This window comes from Puma concolor, chromosome D4 (assembly GCF_028749965.1).
Source record: "Puma concolor isolate L17-30 chromosome D4, mPumCon1.1.hap2, whole genome shotgun sequence".
Classification (NCBI taxonomy): domain Eukaryota; kingdom Metazoa; phylum Chordata; class Mammalia; order Carnivora; family Felidae; genus Puma; species Puma concolor.
In genome coordinates this window covers 51,042,402-51,063,675 of record NC_141679.1, presented here as the reverse complement: position 1 = coordinate 51,063,675, position 21,274 = coordinate 51,042,402, and the positions used below count along the sequence as shown (strand labels likewise).

General features: G+C 38.1%; 2 protein-coding genes across 5 annotated transcripts in view; both read left to right on the top strand.

The window, feature by feature from the left end:
- Window positions 1-6,571, top strand: part of EQTN (equatorin) — a 31,261-nt gene extending 24,690 nt beyond the window's left edge. For all 4 annotated transcript variants that reach the window (XM_086685426.1, XM_086685429.1, XM_086685428.1 and 1 more), the window contains 4 exons: window positions 1,026-1,076; window positions 2,402-2,467; window positions 5,225-5,378; window positions 6,101-6,571. In XM_086685426.1, the coding sequence (XP_086541552.1) occupies window positions 1,026-1,076; window positions 2,402-2,467; window positions 5,225-5,378; window positions 6,101-6,380 (551 nt within the window). In that variant the 3' untranslated portion in view covers window positions 6,381-6,571. The remainder of the gene's footprint in view (window positions 1-1,025; window positions 1,077-2,401; window positions 2,468-5,224; window positions 5,379-6,100) is intronic.
- A 137-nt stretch (window positions 6,572-6,708) lies between these two features.
- The window catches only part of LOC147574869 (RNA exonuclease 1 homolog), a 43,642-nt gene continuing 29,076 nt past the window's right edge, over window positions 6,709-21,274 (top strand). Inside the window, exons 1-5 of the mRNA XM_086685425.1 lie at window positions 6,709-11,696; window positions 12,132-12,221; window positions 14,569-14,776; window positions 15,225-15,343; window positions 16,753-16,905. Of these exons, the coding sequence (XP_086541551.1) occupies window positions 10,539-11,696; window positions 12,132-12,221; window positions 14,569-14,776; window positions 15,225-15,343; window positions 16,753-16,905 (1,728 nt within the window). The 5' untranslated portion in view covers window positions 6,709-10,538. The remainder of the gene's footprint in view (window positions 11,697-12,131; window positions 12,222-14,568; window positions 14,777-15,224; window positions 15,344-16,752; window positions 16,906-21,274) is intronic.

Genomic DNA, 21,274 nt, shown 5'->3' with positions numbered 1-21,274 from the left:
ATTTTAAAAACAATAATGTACAAGTGTCTATCTGCTTGAGGAATAAATTTATTTCTAATTAGAGTCAATTATTAGTGTTTCCCAAAATTATTGGTGGGGGGTGGGGGGCGGTTGGTAGTGAGAGGTTTCAAAATCAAAATCATCATTTATCTCTCCTGCTGATAATATTGTTCCTTATGAAATATTTGTGAAAACATAACCCCCAGGATGGCTCTCCTCTAAGGTCTTGAACAAGTGGTCTAATTGAAGACAATGGACCTGTCGTTACATGAAACCCTATTTTCTCCAGTTCATGCAATCCAAGTATGTTTCTCACGTGACTGTTGTGAATTAGTTTGCATCTCTAACACTACTAAAACAAACAACTTAGTCATCTTTTTTATATATTTAGAACTAGAAAATCATCCTAGTGATATCCTTTCTTAAATATCTTTAGTAATTTACTACTAGGTTTGAGATCATGTTCTAGTTACTAAACCAGGCGTTTAAATCTGAAACAATCTGACCCCTGGGAAAGGTTCAAGTTTCTTCTGTGGTCCCATTTCCCACCCACATTCTTCACTTCAGACTACCTGAGGCTCTTAGAACTCACCAAATCTGCTCACGACTCTGACTTTGTTCACAGTGAAATAACCTCACTCTTCCCTTGTTTGCCTAGCAAACAATTTCTAGTCCTCTAAGACTACATTGGAGCATCGTCTCCCTTTCGAAGAGTTTCCGGCCTTTGCAGCTGGTTTCTATGTGCACACCACTTGTGTGTTTCTATTGAAGCCCCCGTTATCCTGCAACATAATGAATAGTGATTTTTGTCTGTCTCCCAAACTGAGGGTGTGTTCCTTCAGCATAAGGTCCATGTCTTGTCACTTTTGTAACTTTAGTGCCGACCACAGGGTCTGGAACATGGTAGGAGCTCAAAGTATAACTGTTACATGACCAACAGAAAAGTGAATAAATGTTCTATCCTAAATTTACTAAAGCGAACTCACCTTACCTAGTTATCCTGTTCTATTTTGTTTTTTAAACAGGACGAACCAACCATCCAAATGAGCCTGCATTTTGGACAATGTTAGCTAAAGGTAACGACTATTACCTAACCTAATAGTCGTTAGGTAGCTGAGAAAATGTTTTGGTTTTCTAAAGTCTTATGCAAGAAAGCCAAGACCAGTGTAATTTTGTTCTAATGAGTCAGTTCTAATATTAAGGATTAATATTAGAATTAATTAAGAATTAATAAGTCAACATTTTGCTGCCATTATCATACATAATAGCAAATGCAAATCAAAACCACAAAGTTGACCATGTCCTGCATTTTCTGATTCCCTCTCCTAAATGTTTATTCTCCTATAAATATTGCAGCCTTGTCATTCAATTTATTTATGATTAAAAATTTTAAGTAAGGCTCTTGCTCAATATAGTCCCTCTCTGTGTTTGAAGCAATTTGCCCATAAGCACATGGAAATGTGTGAATAAATGCAAAGTATATATCAAAATATATGCAAGCATCTGTCAAAATGCATATGTAATATGTATTGCATATGTCAAAAGCATATAGGCATACATGAATAAATGTAATGTGCGTTGATATATATGCATGTATAAATGTATATATCATATGTAGATGCACACATGAGTAAATTTAATTCATGTGGCATACACATATATGTACATTGTAGACATGAAATATATACATACACAGTTGATCCTCATTATTTGCAGATTTTGTATTTGTGAATTTACCTACATCTAAAGAGTATTTGTAACCCCCCAAATTACTTTCGTGGTCGCTTGTGGACATGCCCAGAGCAGCAAAAATTTTAATTGCCTGACACTCAATGTTCCCAACTGAGGTAAAACAAGGAAGGCAACTCTCTGCCTTCCTTTTTTTAGCTTTTACACTGTAATTAAGTGTCCTTTTGGTGGTTTACTTAGTGCTGCGTGTTTTGCATGTTTGTGCATTTTGTTGGTGGTTTTGCTAATTAAAATGGCCCCTAAGTGTAGTATTAAGATACTGGTTAGTATTCCTAAGCACAAGAAGGCTGTGATATACCTTATGGAGAAAATATGTGTCAGATAACAGGCATATTTATGATGCTGTTAATCATGAATTCACTGTTAATGAATCAACAATATATATTAAATAAAATATCATTAAACAGAAACACAGAGAAAACAAGGTTATGTATTGGTTGGTTGATGAAAATGTGACCAGAGGTTCACAGCAACCTAACCTTGTATTTCCCCTAGGGGCAGCAGTTTGGTATTCACTAATTCAGTGTTCACATGACTTTATGGAACATAAGTGTCATGAATAATGAGAATAAATTCTACATATTAAACGCACGCACAATAATTTTAGGAAGTTAATTTTGTTTACCTTAACGCCAATTTATTGTTTTAACAGCTTTAAATGCAACACCAACAGCTGAGGAGCTTGAGGAAAAAGATCAATTATTTCACCCAATTCCACGTAAGCACAAAACACTTCAATTAAATGGATGCATCAATGCCAGCACACATTTTAGTGTGTGACTTCACTGTGTGGCAATAGTGTTTTCCCCAGTAATGTGAAGTGTATGTGAAAGGGTAGCACGGTGGCTAACACTATATCAGAGAGGACAGTTGCTGTTTTAGAGAAGCAATTGTCCCTAAGCATTATTCTCCAGGTACCATGTTGGAGAGGGCTATTTTTATTTTCCCGTTTTATAACTTCTATTCCTAAAACAGATAAACCAAATGGGGGAGTAGGCAAGTGAATCATATATAGAACACAGTTTTTTTTTTTTTTTTTAATTGATAGACTCTAAGTTCAGAGCAGTTTGGGGCTTACAGAAAAAAAATGAGCAGAAAGTACAGATTTCTCCTATATTTCCTCTACTCAGTTTTTCCTATCATTATCAACTTGCATTGGTTTAGTACGTTTTATAATTTACAAGCCAATGTTGATACATTACTATTAGCTGAAGTCCATAGTTTACATTAGGGTCCACACTTTGTGTTGTACAGTTCTGTGGGTTTTGACAGATGCATGATGTCATGTGTCCACCATTACAATCATACAGAGTAGTTACACTGCCCTAAAAATCCCCTGTGCTGCACCAATCCATCCCCTCTGTCACTAACCCCCGGCTACCAACTGCTCTTTTCACCATCTCCATATTTTTGCCTTTTCCAGAATGTTCTATAGTTGGTAACTATAGTGTATTGACTTTCACAAGGCTTTTTGCACTTGTTAATATGCATTTAAAATTCCTCCATGTATTTTTGTGGCTTGATGGTTCATTTCTTTTTATCACTATTTAACATTTCATTGTCCACACAATTGGACAATGTACAATAAATTGTACCAATATGTTTATCCTTTCACCTACTAAAGGACATCTTGATTACTTCCAATTTTTGGCAATAATGAATAAAGCTGCTATAAACATTCATATGTAGGTCTTTGTGTGGACATAAGTTTTCAGCTCATTTGGGTCAATACCAACAACTGTGATTGCTGGATTGTATGGTAAAACTGTTTAGCTTTGTAGGAAATTACCAAACCGAATTCCAAAGTGGCTATACTGTTTTGTATTCCCACCAGCAAGGAATGAGAAAATTCCTGCTGCTGAATGCAGTCTTGTAGTTTTCATTAATGGATTAGTCGTATTTATATGAGTAAAAGAACTGATTTCAATAGAAAATGTCACAATAAGGCAATACATTAATTTACCCCAAAACCTCTGTCCTACAAATAAACTACTGGGAAAAAATTGCACCTGGTAATACATCTAAGTCCTGACAACTCTCTTCTGCATTGGATTATTTGTAATAAATACAGCCGTTCGCCTTGCAGTGTTTAAAGAGAATGAAGAGAATTCTTTGTTTAGAAAAATTGTATATAGAAATGACAAAGGCTGCATTACCTTAGAAATACTTTGTCTTTCCAACTAATTAGATTGGGCATGATTTATTTTCTGTCATGTATTTAGTACCTATTACATGCCAGGTGCTTTACATACATTATGTCAGTTTTCACAGCAACTCCATGAAGTTGGTATTATTGCCATTTCACAGACAAGAGAACTGAGGCTGAGAGAGAAAACCTGTCCATACTTGTAATTAGCTTTGTCATAATGTCCAGTGGTTGAGAATTCCAAACCCTTCTCTAGTTTTGACCATCACCTCAAAAAACAAAATGTACTACAAGTACACCTCTTTATAAAAAACCTTTTAAGGAGTAGCAAAGCAATTCAGGAGCACAGCCCATTTCAACATCATTTGTTTGATCATTCCCAAAGTAATCTGCCTTGAAGTCAAGATAATCAATGATAGTTGTACATTTCACTCTACTTGGTCTAAGATCGTACTCTGACAATTAACAGAATGAGAGAATACAGACGTGGGAGCTTGTCACTGCTTATCCAAAACATCAATACCTAACAAATAATGAAAACCTTTGTAAGTTTTGGGTGGGAGAAAGCTGGGAGAAGAGAGAAATAACAACATGGTCATTTAAAGTCGCATTAAATAAATGGCTATTAAGTGAGGCATAAATTCAGGAAAATATAAAATTTGGCAGTAAAGTTATATTTTCATCAATAGATTTGATATCTTTGATAGCTCTGGGTCTGGACATGATTTTTATCACATATTTTAGAAAGCAGTAAGTTTTCATTTCTTTTTTTAACATCATATACATTAGGTTTGATCTCAGTAATAAAATGGTAAATTCATTTCTTAAACCTCAGTACACCATCCTTTTGGCATCAGAGAAAAATCAATGCAGTTCCCAACAGTAAAATTCTATCTTTCTCTGCTGAAGGACTAACCCCTGTTGTGTGAGTCCATCATATTTTCAATAGTCATCTTTCCAGTGGTTTTTATTAGGGAGGAAGATTCCTATATACACATTTTAGCACCTGGTAATGTGGGTTTGAAACCAGATTTTGCCACTTAATAGCTAGGTGCCATGGGCAAATTCATAAACTTCTGTGATCCGGTAAAATGGAGCTAAGAACAGCTCTTCCAGGACTCTAGTGAAGGTTTAAAAAAAAGTGAAGGGCACTTAGCCATATGATGGAGCCTACAGTCTTCTCTGCATGGTATATGAGTAGTGGGCGTGAGTAGTGACTACTCAGGATGGCGAACGCTTTTCTGCAGTTGCTCTGCTATCCTTACTTCTCCAGGAAACATGCTGGACTCGGTTACTCTTTCCCATTGCCTTTTCTTTCTTTCTTCTCAGACTCTGATTTGAATGCCATAAATGAAGATAACATGACACAGCTACAGGAAATCAAGTTAAAATTAATGCTGGGCATCTCCCTGATGACCCTCTTCCTTTTTGTCATCATCTTGGCCATCAGCAGTGCCTTGCTGTACAAGGTGAAGACAATGAGGTAAGTCTGCAGACCTCTGGAGTCTTTGTAACAGGTGTGATATGAAGCTCACACCCTCCTTTCTTTAGTAGCTGTTAGGAAATGCAGCTCCCTTGGGGCGCCTGGGTGGTGCAGTCGGTTAAGCGTCCGACTTCAGCCAGGTCACGATCTCACCGTCTGTGAGTTCGAGCCCCGCGTCGGGCTCTGGGCTGATGGCTCAGAGCCTGGAGCCTGTTTCTGATTCTGTGTCTCCCTCTCTCTCTGCCCCTCCCCTGTTCATGCTCTGTCTCTCTCTGTCCCAAAAATAAATAAACGTTGAAAAAAAAATTAAAAAAAAAAAAAAAAAAAGAAATGCAGCTCCCAAATTTATCTGTAAGATATGAGCTTAGGCTCCATTTCCTCTATTCAGAAAGGAGCAGGGGGCTGTCTCTCAGGGAGAATTTTTCCCTAGTATTTTAGTCATCTAGAGATAAAAATAACACTAGTCAATCGAAAAGGATATAGAGAATTTAGATATGCATTCTTTTTTCTAGCTTGGGAACAAAAGAACTATGACCTCTGTTCTCAACAGCACATCTACTTAGGGTCTAACATTTTTTACTTATTTATATGGCATTATACCAAGTAATTGGACAGAATTCCAATTCCATATTGTTTCAATTTTTGTGATGCCTTTCTGAATTGAGTTGAGCTGCAAATGTATGTAATTAGGAACAATTCTTGATACCTGTTTTCTTTTTCAGTTATAAAAGTCCAGTTCTAACCGAATACTCCGTCAACCCAGAGCTGGCAACTCTGTCTTACTTCCACCCGTCAGAAGGTGTATCAGACACATCTTTTTCTAAGAGTGCTGACAGCAGCACATTTTGGGGTACTACATCTTCAGAATTGAAAAAAGAAGACACATTGTCAAAATCTAGAACAACGGACATGATTTCCACAGCCTCAGATGATACAGGCATGAATGATGAGTCAGATTTAATTCAGAGTGAGGAACCAAGTGAAGAAACTCCCACAGATTGAATAGACATTAAGTTTGAGTCAGAAAGCAATTTCTTTGGGACTCTCATTAAGGTCATGACTTGGAAACTCTGCTGAGGAATTTAAATTTTCTGATATCTGAAAAGGAGGACGTATTCAATAAAATTGTCTCAGCCATAAAAGTTTTATAATGGAAAAAACACAAGAAAATAAATTAAGGTGTGGAAAACTCATCCGGTAAAAATAATTCTGGACAGTGACTTATGAAAAGTATTCACTTTAGGCTGGTTCTCTTTAAAATGAAGACATTTAGATATTTATCTTATCTGCATTCTGAGGACTTTCAGGGTAATCACAATTACCTACGCCCCACCCCAAAGCAAAAAGAACACACCTGTTTGTGTTTTACTGGTGAAACAGTTGTACCCTATCAAGAAATGAAACTAAATTAGTACTAGAGCCTCCTAGCATTCTTGTTTAAAAGTCGTCAACTTCTCAGTGACTTAGGAGGCTCTCCATCCCAGGAGTATTTCAGTTTACAAAGAAGACCCATGGAATATGGATATTGTTTCACTTTGAGGAATTAGTTTCAACAGAAAAGATTTTAGGAACATGCATCTGGTCTTTTGTGGATGTGTGTAGACCTGGGGGTTGGGGGAGAACTTAGGTTTCATTGCCTTCCTAAATTCTCACCTACTTTATGTTAGGCAGTTTGGTATATTATATCACACTGAATTCTATTACCCTATGAAAAGCACATTTATTTCACAGATCAACAAATGAAAACTCAGGTAAGTCAGATGCCTTGTCTAAGATCACCTGAGGGAGAGGGGCAAAACTAAGATGTTCTTCCAAAGCATGGTTCTCTCTGTGATCCGTGAAGGCTAACAGTCAAATATAACAAAAAACAAAGGACGCTATTTAGGAGCAAGGTCAGCCCCACATAAATATGGTGGAAGGCTCCTTAACTGAGGGTCCTTTAAGTTCTTGGAAAATTGTTCTCCCCACCCCTAGCTTATGCCCCTATGAACCTTCCCCATGGAGGATAGACACACTCTTTCCACTCACCTGCCACTTCCCCTACTGTGGATTCTCAGTCATTTGCTCACTCCCTGTTTTCTCCCTGGACTCCAGCCCCAGTCTCACCATTGGTTGGGAAAGCTAGGAAGCTCCGCCTTTGAGTAGCTTGGGACTATATAAGACCTACCCCTGAGCGAAAAGACGTGGCAAGGCAGCTCATCTCAGGTAGGCTCAGAGAGTGTACAGATCGTGACTCAGGGGTGGCCTTGAGCAGTAGCCCATGCTACCCTTTGCCGGGTCCTTTTGCCATTTTCCGTGCCCTTAGGACCGTCCCGGGGGTCAGTGCCAGCATTTGTATTGTCAGTTCAGACACCAGGAAATGCAGTGGGAAATGAGTGAGGCAGATGGTTGCAGCTGCTTGAAAGTCCTCCAGGTGTGGAGGAGCCATGGGAGCCATGTTGAATCCAGGGGTGAGAAAGGGCTTATGGAAAAAAATGTCAGGTGGGCGTGAGGGGTTGCCTACCATTCACTCCCACCTCTTTTCTTCACCCACCCTTGAAAATTTCCTTGATAGAAATAGATGTAAGTCGCATTTTAATGACCCAACTTCTCTCCAGGACTCAAAAGTATTAGAGAATTAATCAATATTGCATTACTATGGTTTAAATGGCCAAAAGAGATGAAAACCATATTTTTAAAAATTGGTTTCTCATCCTCAATTGGCATAGCTTGTGGAGACCACTGCAGATACCATTGTAAAGTTCAGTCAAGTTATAGTGGGGGTGGGGCATGAAGCATATCAGGTAACCTTACTAGTATCCACCTCTGGCCTCTTGCTTGGTCTAGAAGTAAGGAGAGGTCTGTATAGCCCCGGCTGGTGTGTGCGTGTGTCTGTCTGTGTGTTGGGGGTGGGGGTGCCTCATTTGTCCTCTACTAACCAAACGTACATTTCCTCAGCAGGTTCTCTAGATCTCTGTTTGCCCTGAAAGGTCATGAAAAAATTGCTTTTTAATTTCTGTCTCCCAAGCATTCTGTCTCGACTCTTATTTCCTTTCTCTGATGCCCATAATCTGCCTCTTCCCCAGCCCACAAAGAGGTACTTTGATCTATTTTCCTACTGGCTACTTAAGGGCAATTCCTACAGGGTGGCTGTTAAAAGAGAAAAGCTCTTGCTTTAGGAGGAAGAACCAAGTTGTCCCCGAGTCTCCAAGAGCAAAATCTCCCCAGCATCACACCCAGGATCAGGAGCCTTAAGTGCCAACCTCTATTCCCCTTTTCTTTATCCCTCCCGTGAAAAGTATGTTTTGAGATATGTTGAACAGTAATGGTGCTATGGGGATCCTAAGTGGGAGAGTTTTTCTCAGGCCTTTTGGGTGGTCCCATGATTCCTGAAACCTGGGCGTGGAGGGGCAGTAATGTTCGGGAAGATGGAGTGGGCTGGTTGTCTCAAGAGCCCCTCTTTCCTGGGTCCAAAGGACAGGGAACATGCGGTGCAGTGACTGAGAGCCCCGCGCACACGCCCCCTTCTGCATGGGTTTCCCTGCCCACTTCGTCACGTGATCAGGGAGGCGGGGCGAGCGGCGCTCGCTGGGCTGTGGTCTCCCTGCTACCGACCAGGAGATCCCTGCTCCCGCCGCGCTGGATCCTAGAAAGGCATGCACAGGTTTGCTGGCTGTAAGATGGATGTGCGTGGACTTGTGTCACCCATACCTATCATGGAATTACTCTAAGGGGTTTACTATGCTCTGGTGAAAGAAGGTGCGGTGGGACCCTGGTTGCAGCAAGAAGTGTTTATAATCCAAAGGAAATTTTCTCAGGCACCTGTAGCCTGACCAAAGGTTCTTAAGTGTGCCTTCAAATTTCAAAATTAACCCTCCAAATATAGCTTCTGGTGGGGGAAAAAAGTTGTTTGTTTGTTTTTTTTAACTTGTGAGATGGAGAGAAAGTATAAACACATTTTTTTTTTCAATAGTGCACCCAAAGCACTGCTTAAACAGTCCTTCCTCAATCAAGGCAACCAAATGAAACCCAGCTGATGACAGAATGCAGTTCCGGCTGGTTATCCTGAGTTTAGACCCCTGTCCGCGTTTATTTAAAGAGAAATTAGATCCAGGCGTTTATGTTTGGATCCTAGGATAGTTCTCGTTTTGGGGCTTGCTCTTGGCCTTCTCCTTCCTCCCCCCAAATGTCATTCACCTTTGTAACCCATTCTTGTACATTTCAGCAGTATTAATGTAACAGGAAAAGAGGTTGTTGAGCCAGGAGAGAGCTCCTTTTGTAAAAAAGCAGCATGTGTGTTATCAAAACATGTGGATTATCGAAAATAAATTCACAGGTTAAAAGTTGGACCACATGTTCTATCTGAAATCTCTTGTTTGAGAGAAGAGAGAAGTGTATAAATTATCCCATAAATGATATAGGAAAATGTATCTTGAAAAGAGGGAAGAAACTTTTGATTTCCTTAGTTAAAAGTCAGAAAGGAGCTGCCAGGTATTGGGAACAGCTGTTACTGTGAGCCTTTTCTCTTGTTACTATCCTGGTTTTTTCTCAGGAGTGTGAATCCAGCTGCTCTAGAGTTTTGTTTTATTGATTAATTTTTTTTTTTTTTTTAAGATTTTTTATGTTGGTGGGCAAGGGAAGGGGGCAGTTTATGTTTGAGACAATCAGTAGACTACCAGGGACCTTAATGAAAATTTTGAAGCCCACTGAATTAAGGAAAGACTAGTGCTTTAAATAATGTTTTCTTAGAGAAGATATATTGGTGTATGATACGATGTACAATTCGGTGTAAGTGGCATTCGGGTATTTGAACTGGTTCCAAATTGTCATTGGTTGGTAAATAATCTCAATAGGCTATATCCAAACTATATCATGTTTGACAGAGTTTAACAATTATGTATAAACCTGGCCCCACATCGGTGGGGCACTTTAGTAATAAGGCACGAATGTACTTTAATCTGTCATGGAGATGAGCTCGACATTTCAAAGACTTAAACAGAGCTAGTTCTTGACTTCTGCTTCTAAGAACCGATCAGTTAGTAGATGGCTGGGTTTGGAAGAGCTAATGTCCTTTTGATAGTAAACTCCTTGTCCAGGATATTCTGGAGTCTGCATTTCATCTGAAGTGATTTTTAAAGATAAAACAAAACTTCTCTTGCATTGACAAAACTAGGCACAACCATGGAAGAACTGGAAAGGCTCAGCAAAGAAATTGAATCCGTCAAGACTGAGGTTGAAGAAAAGCAGAAGAGCCTCTCCAAGCTTGCTTTAACACATGAAGAGCCATCGCAAAGTCACATGACCTCCTTCAGGAATACAAATATGAGGCAAGATTTTCTTGAAAATCGCCCACTTCCAAAGGAAGAGTGGCACGAGTCATCAAAGAATGAAGAGAGTCAGGCCAGAAAGTATGTACTGGACCACAAATGTCCAGCAACTGATCTTGAATATGATCCCTTACTGAATTATTCTGCAGAGCTGCTTGGGGCATCGAAAGTGACACAGGCTGAGCCTGATGAACAGCAAGTCTGCCGCTTGAAAAAATCTGTGGATGAGAATCGCCACATGTCCCAGGAGAGCCAAAGGCCTCATGTTTCACCAATAAGAATTACAATAAATCTTCAAGAATCTGATGAAGATGACCTTGTAATAGATGTACCTCCAATCGTGCCTACTTCTAAGAAACCTAAACCATTGAGAGGCTTCAAATATCAGAATATGGATGAAAGGGTACCTATAATGTCCCCAGAGGAGAGGAGTCTTCAAATTACTGGCACAGAAGAGGAAAAAATCGATAAAACCCAACTAACCACACAAGTAGATGATGACGATAACAAATCAGAACCACCAGTATCGCTCACGCATAGCTCACTAGATATTAAAAGTAACGTAAACTTGAATCGTGCTAAAAACCACCTCCCTAAGATGGGAAGCTGTGGTGGTGGGAAAAACTATGTCTGTATTTCCGGAGAGAGCATACCTCATGCACCTTTCAGTGACAAAGAAAAACAGAACAGAATGCATAATGAAAGGTATCCACATCACAAAAAATATGTAAAAACAATTGACAATCCTCACAATGAAGAAACTGAAGGTTGGTATTCAAGCCGGCCCCAGGTCTCTCCCGCAGGTGAGCGTGCAGAAGGCGAAGTGTTAGAAAGACCAGACAATAGTCGGGACCTCACTATTGAGGACCGCAAGGTAGTCCAATTTGATTTTGGTAAGGAACCTACTGAGGAGGACACTCCCTCTCATTCCGGTGACACTAGGAAGGAATGCCTTCGAATTTTCACAGAGTTCACAGAAAGTGAAGCTTGTAAGGGAGAGACTACTAAACAGGTCAGTCCGTTTTTTCTTCTAAATCCTTTTCCTAAATTTGAAGGCATTTCCCTTAAACGCATTCTCTATTCTGCCCTCTGTAGAAATAGAAATTATATAACGGGCGTATCTAATATATACGCTCTAATACTTGGGGCTAATAATCTATTAGAACAACAAGGTGAAAACCTTGACAATTGGCTGGCTATAGTGTCGTGTAGACTCAACAGCCTGCAGAAGCCACGGTATTACATGGTTACAGTTGATTTCCCAGCTTAGAGGAATCCTCTGTAGTCGTGTATGCATGTCAAATTATTCAAGTTAGGTTTTGTGTGAATTATTGCTTAATAAGTTGCCTAGTATTTTATAGCTTGGATTCCTGTGGCTCTTCAGGAAACGTGCTAAATATGCCTGTAGTCTGCTGAAATTGGGTAATTCTTATCTTTTTCCCACTAGGCTTCAGGAAAGCAAACGGGATTAGATAAGTTGTATTATCAAAACCTTTCTGGACCCAAAAAGAGAATTGCACACATTGCCAAGTTCAATGTGAGTTCCTTAGCTCCTGTCTTACGGGGCACGTTATTTTATAAAATGCATGCCTTGCCATTTTGAGCCTTAAGTATATTCCAATACTTAGTGTCTTGTTAGCCACCTGGGGGCACAAGTGTACACTCAGTAACTTGATCTCTGTTTGTAAGCGTTTTCCACATTATTCACTTTTTCCTCCATTATCTAACATTTTCATGAAAAGCAGGGTTGTTGTTATCACATAGACTTCTAACCAAAATGACTATGGTTGATCTTCAGTATTTCCAGATTCTGCATTTGCAAATTCTTCTCTTCACTGAAGTTAATTTGTAACCTTAAAATCATGACTCGTGTTTTGGGGGACCTTTGTAGGCCTGTGTCATGGCAAAAAAATTACCTCCCACACACATTGTCAGCTAAGGCTGAACAAGGCAATGCTGCCTTCTTGTTTTAGTTCTCATACTGTTAACATATGTCCTTTTCTCAATCTATTTAGTGCCGCGTTCTTTGCATGTTTGTGTTGTTTGTTGGTGATTTTGCTATTTAAAATGGCCCCCAAATATAGGGTCATCCAGTGTTCCTAAGAGCAAGAAGTCTGCCTTACAGAGATGTGTTACATAAGCTTTTTATAGGCATAAGTTACAGTGCTATTGACTACGAATTCAATGTTCATGAACCAGCAATATGTAGTAACTAAGGTGTCTTTAAACAGAAACACACAGAAAGCAAGGTTAGGTTATTGATTGGTTGGCAAAAGTGTGATCAGAGACTCACCTGAACCTGACTCTGTATATGCCCTAGGAGCAACGGTTCAGTATTCACTAACTCATTGTTTGTGGGACTCTATAGAACAGAAGTGTGGTGAATAGGGGGAATCAACCGTAGATTCTCAAAATCATGTAAATCTCTTGTAACATGGTAAATGCTGGCATGTAAAGAAGTTAAAAGGCACTGGTGTGAGTAGTACTCCTTTAACACTTCTGTGTTAAAAAGTGCCATTTAACAAGCTTTATTTCTCTGCTCAGTTCTCTGTATTATTTGCACTTGGTAGACACTGACAACAGAATGCTCTGCATGACATCAAAAGAGTTTATGCTCCCAAGTCACAAATAAGAACTTGGATTCTAGTTCTTTGTTGACGTTGGATGTCCTTGGGCAAGTTATTTAATTGATCAGAGCTTTATTTTCTTTATCTGTGAAATGGTGATATTGAGTATCCAAGGGTCAGATATATAGGTACTTACGAAAATCATTTCTTTCCCCTTCTCTTAGGAAAAAATTTTTGGAAACATTATTTTCCTTTATTGGCAAATGATACAGTGTTTATAGTTTTCATTTTAATTTGCTATGTAACTCCCCCCCCCCATTCTTCTATTTAAGTATTGGTTGGTTTTATCAGTGATTCCCCCCCCCTTAAAATAAATTCTCACAAATAGTAAGCAACAGGACAAAGGAAGATAGTTTTAACATTTTAAAAGTATATCACCATAGTGCCTTCCAGAAGGATTGTGACAGTGTACATTCCTATGTGGTGTCTCAGAGTTCCCTTCCCACAAACCTTGACCAAAAATGGGTATTAAATATTTTTAAAAACCTTATCAGTCTGGGTGAAATTTTATTTCCTTGTTTTGTAGGACATTTCCTACAAATGTAGGACATTTTATAGGACATTTGTTACTAATCAAGCTAAACATTCTGGTGTTCCATTCTCTTCTTTTTTTATTATTTTTTTTAATGCTTATTTTTGAGAAAGAGACAGCATGAGCGGGGGAGGGGCAGAGAGAGAGGGAGACAGAATCTGAAGCAGGCTCCAGGCTCTGAGCTGTCAGTGCAGAGCAGGATGCAGGGCTCGAACTTAAGAACTGTGAGATCATGACCTGAGCCAAAGTCAGACACTTAACTGACTGAGCCACCCAGGCGCGCCTTCATTCTCTTATTGTAATGAATGTTGCTGTAGAGAAGTCTGATGCTAGCCTGCTGTTTCTCCCTTTATGAGTCACCTGATACTTAAGCCTGGTTACCTAAAGAATTCTTTCCTTAACTTCAAATTCTAGTCACTTTGGCCAGATATGTCTTGTTAGCAGTTTGATTAACACTTTAACCTTCATACAAAGTGAAGTCTCCTTTTCATATGAGAATTAATGTCTCTCAGTTCACAAAAGTTTTACTAAATTAAATGCTTCAAAGGTTCAGTTTTATCTCTGCATATTTCTGGGGATACTCCACTTATGTGTGTGTTGAATCACATGGGGTATTACAAATGTAGTCCATTCCACAAGCCTTTGTGCAAAAAGCGATAGTGAAATGATCAGTCTTTTTAAAACTTCTTAAAATCATTCTTCCGTTTTGTGTTGATGCTGTATAGGTTCCAACCAGTAAAGACATCCTTAGCCCATTCAGGGAGCCAGTGGCACCACTGATGAGTCGCCCTGGCATCCTTCGTGCCCAGCAACAGGCAGCACAGATCACGGCTGACATAAAGAGTGGGCAGGCTTTTGTTGCTGCCACTTCAGAACAAAAGAAAACTACATTTACATGTCCAGTCTCTCAGACCCAAAGGAGAGTCTCAGGAGGTATGAGAAAATCACTTAGTCAAGAAATGGGATTTTACCTTATTTTAAAAAGCATTTCCTATGAAATCCATATATTACCAATTATAGCTGAGTCATTCACGTGGAACTTTATGTGAAAAATATGATTAGCATGATATTTATATAATGTATGCTGTTTGTCCCTAAATGCTAAGCTATAGATGGTAATACCTTATAAGCATTTCTACATAAAGTGAATTGCTTTATAAATTATCTAAATTTGTTCTTATAGATGATACTGGGGTTAGCTATTGGGAATTTTTTGTGTTGACATTTTGTTTCAAGAAAAAAAATAGTCTGTAAAGGAAGTATTATGAAACCTTGAATTGATAATTAAACTCTAATCATCTGAGGCTAATGTCATTAACTCTTACCTTTTTTTTTCTTTCTTTTTCTTTTTTTTTTTTTTTTTGTCATTGAAACATCTCAGAAAATTCACTTACATCAACCAAGCTTCATCAGGATGTATTTCTATCAAGGGAAAAGCCAAATGCAAAACCAAGCAGATCACACATTCCTGTGAAAAGTGTTGCTGCTTTTCCTGTAAAGGTATTATAAACTAGGTCTGAAGGCCAGAATTTTAGTGCTAATAATCAACTTACCTGTCTACATATAGAGGTCCTGGGAGATTGAATATATATATATGTAATTATATTTTATATAAAAATATTTTTATATAAAAATATATTTTATATTAACAAAATATATATATATATTTTTTTTTCCTGGAGATCCCTCCTTCAGATACATGGCAGACACCAGAGAGAAATTTCAGCTTTTTCTAGTTACTGTCAGATAGTTATTGTCATTTTATGATGGGATTTGTGTCTGTGTGTCCATATTGAACTATGTTGTTTATCCTGTTCCTGGAAATATTAGGCATATTTTAGATGTAAAACTTCAGTGGCTCTGATTAAGACTCCTCAACTTTTTTTCAAAGGAAAGTTTCACGTTGGAATATACCTTTCAAGAGACATCCAGTGAGGGGTGTATATGTGTGTGTATGTGAAAGAGAGAGAGAGGCAGGTGGACCTTTCATAAATTATGCCAACAGTGATGGCAGTCCCTCCTTAGTAATTTTTCTCCTATTTGTGGCAATTATTTTTTTTTCTGTTTACTAAGTATTCTTCAGCAGAAAACTACCTGTCACTTTTAAGGATTTCTTCCTCCTAAAACATCTTTGTGCTTCAAGGGAACAACTACAGGAAAGTGTAACTTTTTTTTACCCCCCCCCCCCAAAGTGAGACAGATTCACTGATTGTACAGTTCTCAAAGTATCAATAAGTTCTTCTAAAGGAATGCTAACATAATTTATAGCTGGGATATTACTGACAATATTGAGTATGTATAAATCTTTGGTAACTTTTATTTAATCTGAGCATTTTTCTTTGTGAAATGGTAACTGACGTTGGGACATAAATTCTTCTTAAGAATGGTACGTGACAAACTTTCCTATTTGCTGAGAAGAGCACGCCAGAGCTCTAAGATTCTGGCTGTGGAGAGTAGAGAGATGATTTGAGTAATCGGGTCAGCTAGAATGGGGTACTCACAGGTAGCTTCACTGGTTCCACATCCTCATGGCTCCGTTTTGTGAGCGTAGGTAACGTTATGCCTTAGATTTATTCTATTTTTTAAATGTTTCTTTTTGAGAGAGAGAGAGAGAGAGCACATGTGTGCAAGCAGGAGAGGGACAGAGAGTGAGGGAGTGAGAGAATCCCAAGCAGGCTCCTCACTGTGCAGGTCCCGATGCAGGACTTGATCTCAGGAAACATGAGACTGAGTCACCCAGGCGCCTTCCTATTTACTTTATTTTTAATGAATTTATAACTTTAAATTAGTTTTGAATTTAATTGATAGAGAACTTACCTGAGATAGTTGTACTTGTTTCCTACACATAGTAGCAATTTTAAACAGAAACGTGTTTTTCTTTTCGCTAATCAACAACTCTGTTTAACAAGATGCCGAAATACAAAGTGGCTCATCGGAAGCGGGCTTTAGTCACATCAGAATCCTCTGTCAAAGTCCCTGAGGAAGTAAGACAACGCTATGTCAACCTCTTTGTTGAGAAGTATTTGACAGTTTATAAAACAGAGGATGAGGCTGTTAACAAGGTCAGTATATCTGAAGACACACACTTCAAAAGTATTATATTAAAAAAAAAAAACCTCAAGAAACAACTTTATTCTTTTTCTCTTCCCCTTTTTCGAAACCAGGCTGTGGGACTGGTTCCTGGAGGATCTTTTTCCTATCCTTAAGTTGTAAAGAGTACCCCTGGTCACTCTAGTGACAAAAACTGTCTTAGTCCTATAATTTTCTTTTTTTTTTAATTTTAATTTTTTATTTCTTGGGGGGGGGCTCAAGTGAGTGAGGGGCAGAAAGACAGAAAGAGAGAGAATCCCACAAGGGGCAGAGAGAGAGGGTGAGAGAGAGAAGCAAGGTTCCCCTGAAGTGGACCTTGAACTCATGAACCCTGAGATCCTGACCTGAGCCTAAGTTGACGCTTAACCGACTGAGCCACTCAGGCGCCCACTTGTCAAGGCCAATAGTATATTAATCTGAGCAGTGTCTCCCCTCCTTTATATGAAGCATATACTGTCAAGTGAGTCATAGTCCCCACTACTCCCTATTGCATACCACTATTTATGCTCATTTATGGGCCAGATCTGGTCTCTTGGAGGCACTTGTCTTTGCAAATCTACTCAAAGCCTTTTTTTTCCAAAATGAAACCTTACAAATCAGGAGCAATAACCATAGCTCCTGTCCCCATGCATATCTTCAAAAGCCTTTGTGGACTCTGGGAGTAATAAGGAGTCAGGGAACTATGGCTCATACACACAATAAGTGCAATCTAAAGGGGAAAGACACTACTCAGCTCCAACTGATAATTGCAGTTTGGCAATTCAAGGTCAATATTTACAGGTTTCTAGTCCTCGAAGACTTTTTATGTTAAAGTATTTTAATATTTTAAATATTAAAAATTTTAATATTTTAAATACGGTTAGACAAACACACATCTGAACACTAGATTTGGGCTTGGTTGAGGCTAATTCCCACTTCTCTGGAAGGTTATGAAAAGGACCATGAGTGAAAGCAACGAGAAGCAAATCTTACCTCAATTGTGAGGAAGATCTTTATAACTGACACTTCTGCCCATAAAATTGCTGTTTCTTAGAGAGTAGTGAGCTGCCAGTTGCTAGAAACATTGGGGATATAAGTGAAGTTGTCATCATAACAGATTCTTGTATTAAGAGCGAGGAAGGACTCAGAAGATTCTCTTTATTAACAGTTTCATTGAGATATACTTCACATACCCTATTAATTCACCCATTTTATGTGTACACTGGAGTGACTTTGAGTATATATACTCAAATCAACCACTTGTGCAATCACTACAATTAATCTTAACACAATTCCATCACCCCAAAGAGATCGTCTGTTACCGTTCATCTGTCACTCCCCTAGCCCTCCATATCTCCTAGCCTTGGGCAGCCACTCACTTACCTTCTCTGTAATTTGCTCTTCTGGACATTTCTAGAATGAGGACTCTGATAATAAGGGATTTTGTTGTGACCAGCTTAATGTTTTCACTTAGAATACTGTTTTCAAGGGTCACCCATACTGTAGTATGCATCATTACTTAATTTCCTCTTGCCAAATAAGACCGGTTTATGGATATACACATCTGTTCATCAGTTGATGGACATTTGGGCTATTTCCATTTATTGGTTATTAATGAACATTTGTACATAAATGGACATTGTAAGATTTTTGTGTCAACAGATGATGATGTTTCTCTTGAGCATATAATTGGGTTGAATGACAATTCTATATTTAACTTTTTGAGGAAATACCAAACCGTTTTCCAGAGCAGCTACACTGTTGTATATGCCCATCAGTGATGTGAACAGTTCTAGTTTCTTCACATCCACGCTAGTGCTTGTTACCTGTATTTTGTGGAGCCAACTTATTGGGCATGAAATGGTATCTGATTGTGATTTTGATTTCCCTAATGCCTAATGATGTTGAACATATTTTTCTGTGCTTTTTGGCCATTTGTATGTCTTCTTGGATATGTCTGTACACATATGTTCAGTTCCTTTGCATATATTTTTAGTTGTCTTTTTATCAAGTTTTGAGAGTTCTATATATATTTTGGATACAAGTGTCTTAGTAGATACAGTATTTACAAATATTTTTTCTTTGAGTTGTATTCTTACTGTCTTGACTGGATCATTTGCATTACAAAAAGTTCTTCATTTTGATATATTCCAATTCATCTGTTTTTCTTTGTCACGTGTGATTTTGGTATCCTATCTAAGAAACAAAGATCACAAAGATTTATTACTACTTTATTTTTTCTCAGAATTTTACGGTTTTAGTTACTACATTTAGGCATAGGATTCACTTTTTTATATGACTTTTACATAAGGTATGAGGCAGGGGTTCCAAACATTCATTTGAATGTGGATATCCAATTGTCACAGCACCATTTGTTGAAAAGATTATTTTTTCGCCATTTAATTGTCTTGTCACCTTTGTCAAAAATCAGTTGATCATAAATACTAGATATAAATGAACATAAATTCTGGACTCATTTTATTACATTGATCTCTATTTCTATCCTATACCAGTATTACACAATCTTAATTACTATTGCTTTGTAGTAAGTATTGAAGTTGGAAACGTGACTCCTCCATATTTGTTAAATTTTTTAAACTGTTTTGGGTCCCTGGAATTTCCATATAACTTTTAGGTTCAGCTTGTATTTCCTACAGAAATACTGGATTATAATTTTGATAGCAGTTGCTTTGAATCTCTAGCTCAATTTGTGGAGGATTGTCATTTAACAATATTAAGTCTTGTGAACCATGAACATGGAATGTCTTGTGGGTTTTTTTTATCTTTTAATTCCTTTCAACAGTGTTTTGTAATTTTCAGAGTATAAGTCTTTAACTTTTTTGTTAAATTTATTCCTAGATACTGTATTAACACTATTATAAATGGAATTATTTTTGTAATTTTATTTTCAGATTGTTCATAGCCAGTGTACAAAAATACAATTAATACTTTTTATCTTGTGTCTTGAACCCTTATATGCCTATTAATTTTTTTTAAGTTTATTTATTTGAGACAGAGAGAGAGAAAGAGAGCATGCACAAGTGGGAAAGGGACAGAGTGGGAGAGAGAGAGAGAGAGAGAGAGAGAGGGAGGGAGAGAGAGAGCATCCCAAACAGGCTACACACAGCGCAGAGCCCAATGAGGGGCTTGGACTCAAAAACCTTGATCATGACTTGAGCCAAAGTCAAGAGCCAGACACTTAACTGACTGAGCCACCCAGGCATGCCCCTGTTTATTAACTCTAATAGTTTTCAGTGAATTCCTTGGGATTTTCTTCAAAGAAGATGATATCAACTGCAGATAGACACAGTCTTACTCTTTCCTTTCCAATCTGTATATATTTTATTTCATTTTCTTGCTTGATTTCTGTAGCATAAATTTCCAGTAGAATATTGCGTGGTGGTGGTAAGAGGGGGCATCCTTGTCTTGTTCCTTTCCCTAAGAGGAAAGCTTTCAGTCTTTATCCGTTAAGTACAGTGGTTACTGTAGGTGGTTTTTTAGTTGTTTTTTTTACATGTCCTTTATCAAGTTGAGGAAGTTCCCTTCTATTCCTAGTTTAAGTGTCTTATCATCTTGACTTTTATTTATTAATAAATAAATAAAATTTTTTTATTAATTTTTTTTTATTAATCTTAAACTCATGCATTTCTTGGATAAACACCCTTGGTCACGGTGTATAGTCTTTTTATGTTGCTGGACTCAGTGTGCTAGAATTTTTGTGTCAATGTTAATTAGGTCTACAGACACGAGTCTGTAATTTTTTTTTTAAATATTACTTTTCTCAGCATGAAGCCCAACATGGGGCTCCATCCCACAACCCTGGGATTATGACCTGAGCTGAAACCAAGACTTGGATGCTCAAGCAACTGAGCCACCCGGGTACCCCATTACTGTTATATTTATTGTGATAAAATATGCATGACATAAAATTTCTCATTTTAACCATTTTGGGTGCACAATTCAGTGTTACTAAGTACCTTCACAATGTTGTTTAACCATCACTACTATCCATTTCCAGAGCTTTTTCTTCATCCCAAATAGAAACTCTGTACCTATTAAGGTAATGAATAACTTTTCATTCTTCTCTCCCCACCCCCCTCAGCCCCATGTAACCTCTATTTTAATTTCTGTCTCTGTGAATTTGCTTACTACAGGTACCTCATCTAAGTTGAGTCATGCAATATTTGTCCTTGTGTTTCTGGCTTCATTGACTTAGTGTAATGTTTCCATAGTTCATTCATGTTGTAGCACATATCAGAATTTCATTCTTTTTGGCAGCTGAATAATACTTTATTACTTGTGGTACCACATTTTCTTTATTCTAGTGATGGACATTGTAGCTTTCTTTGCTTGTAGTAACTT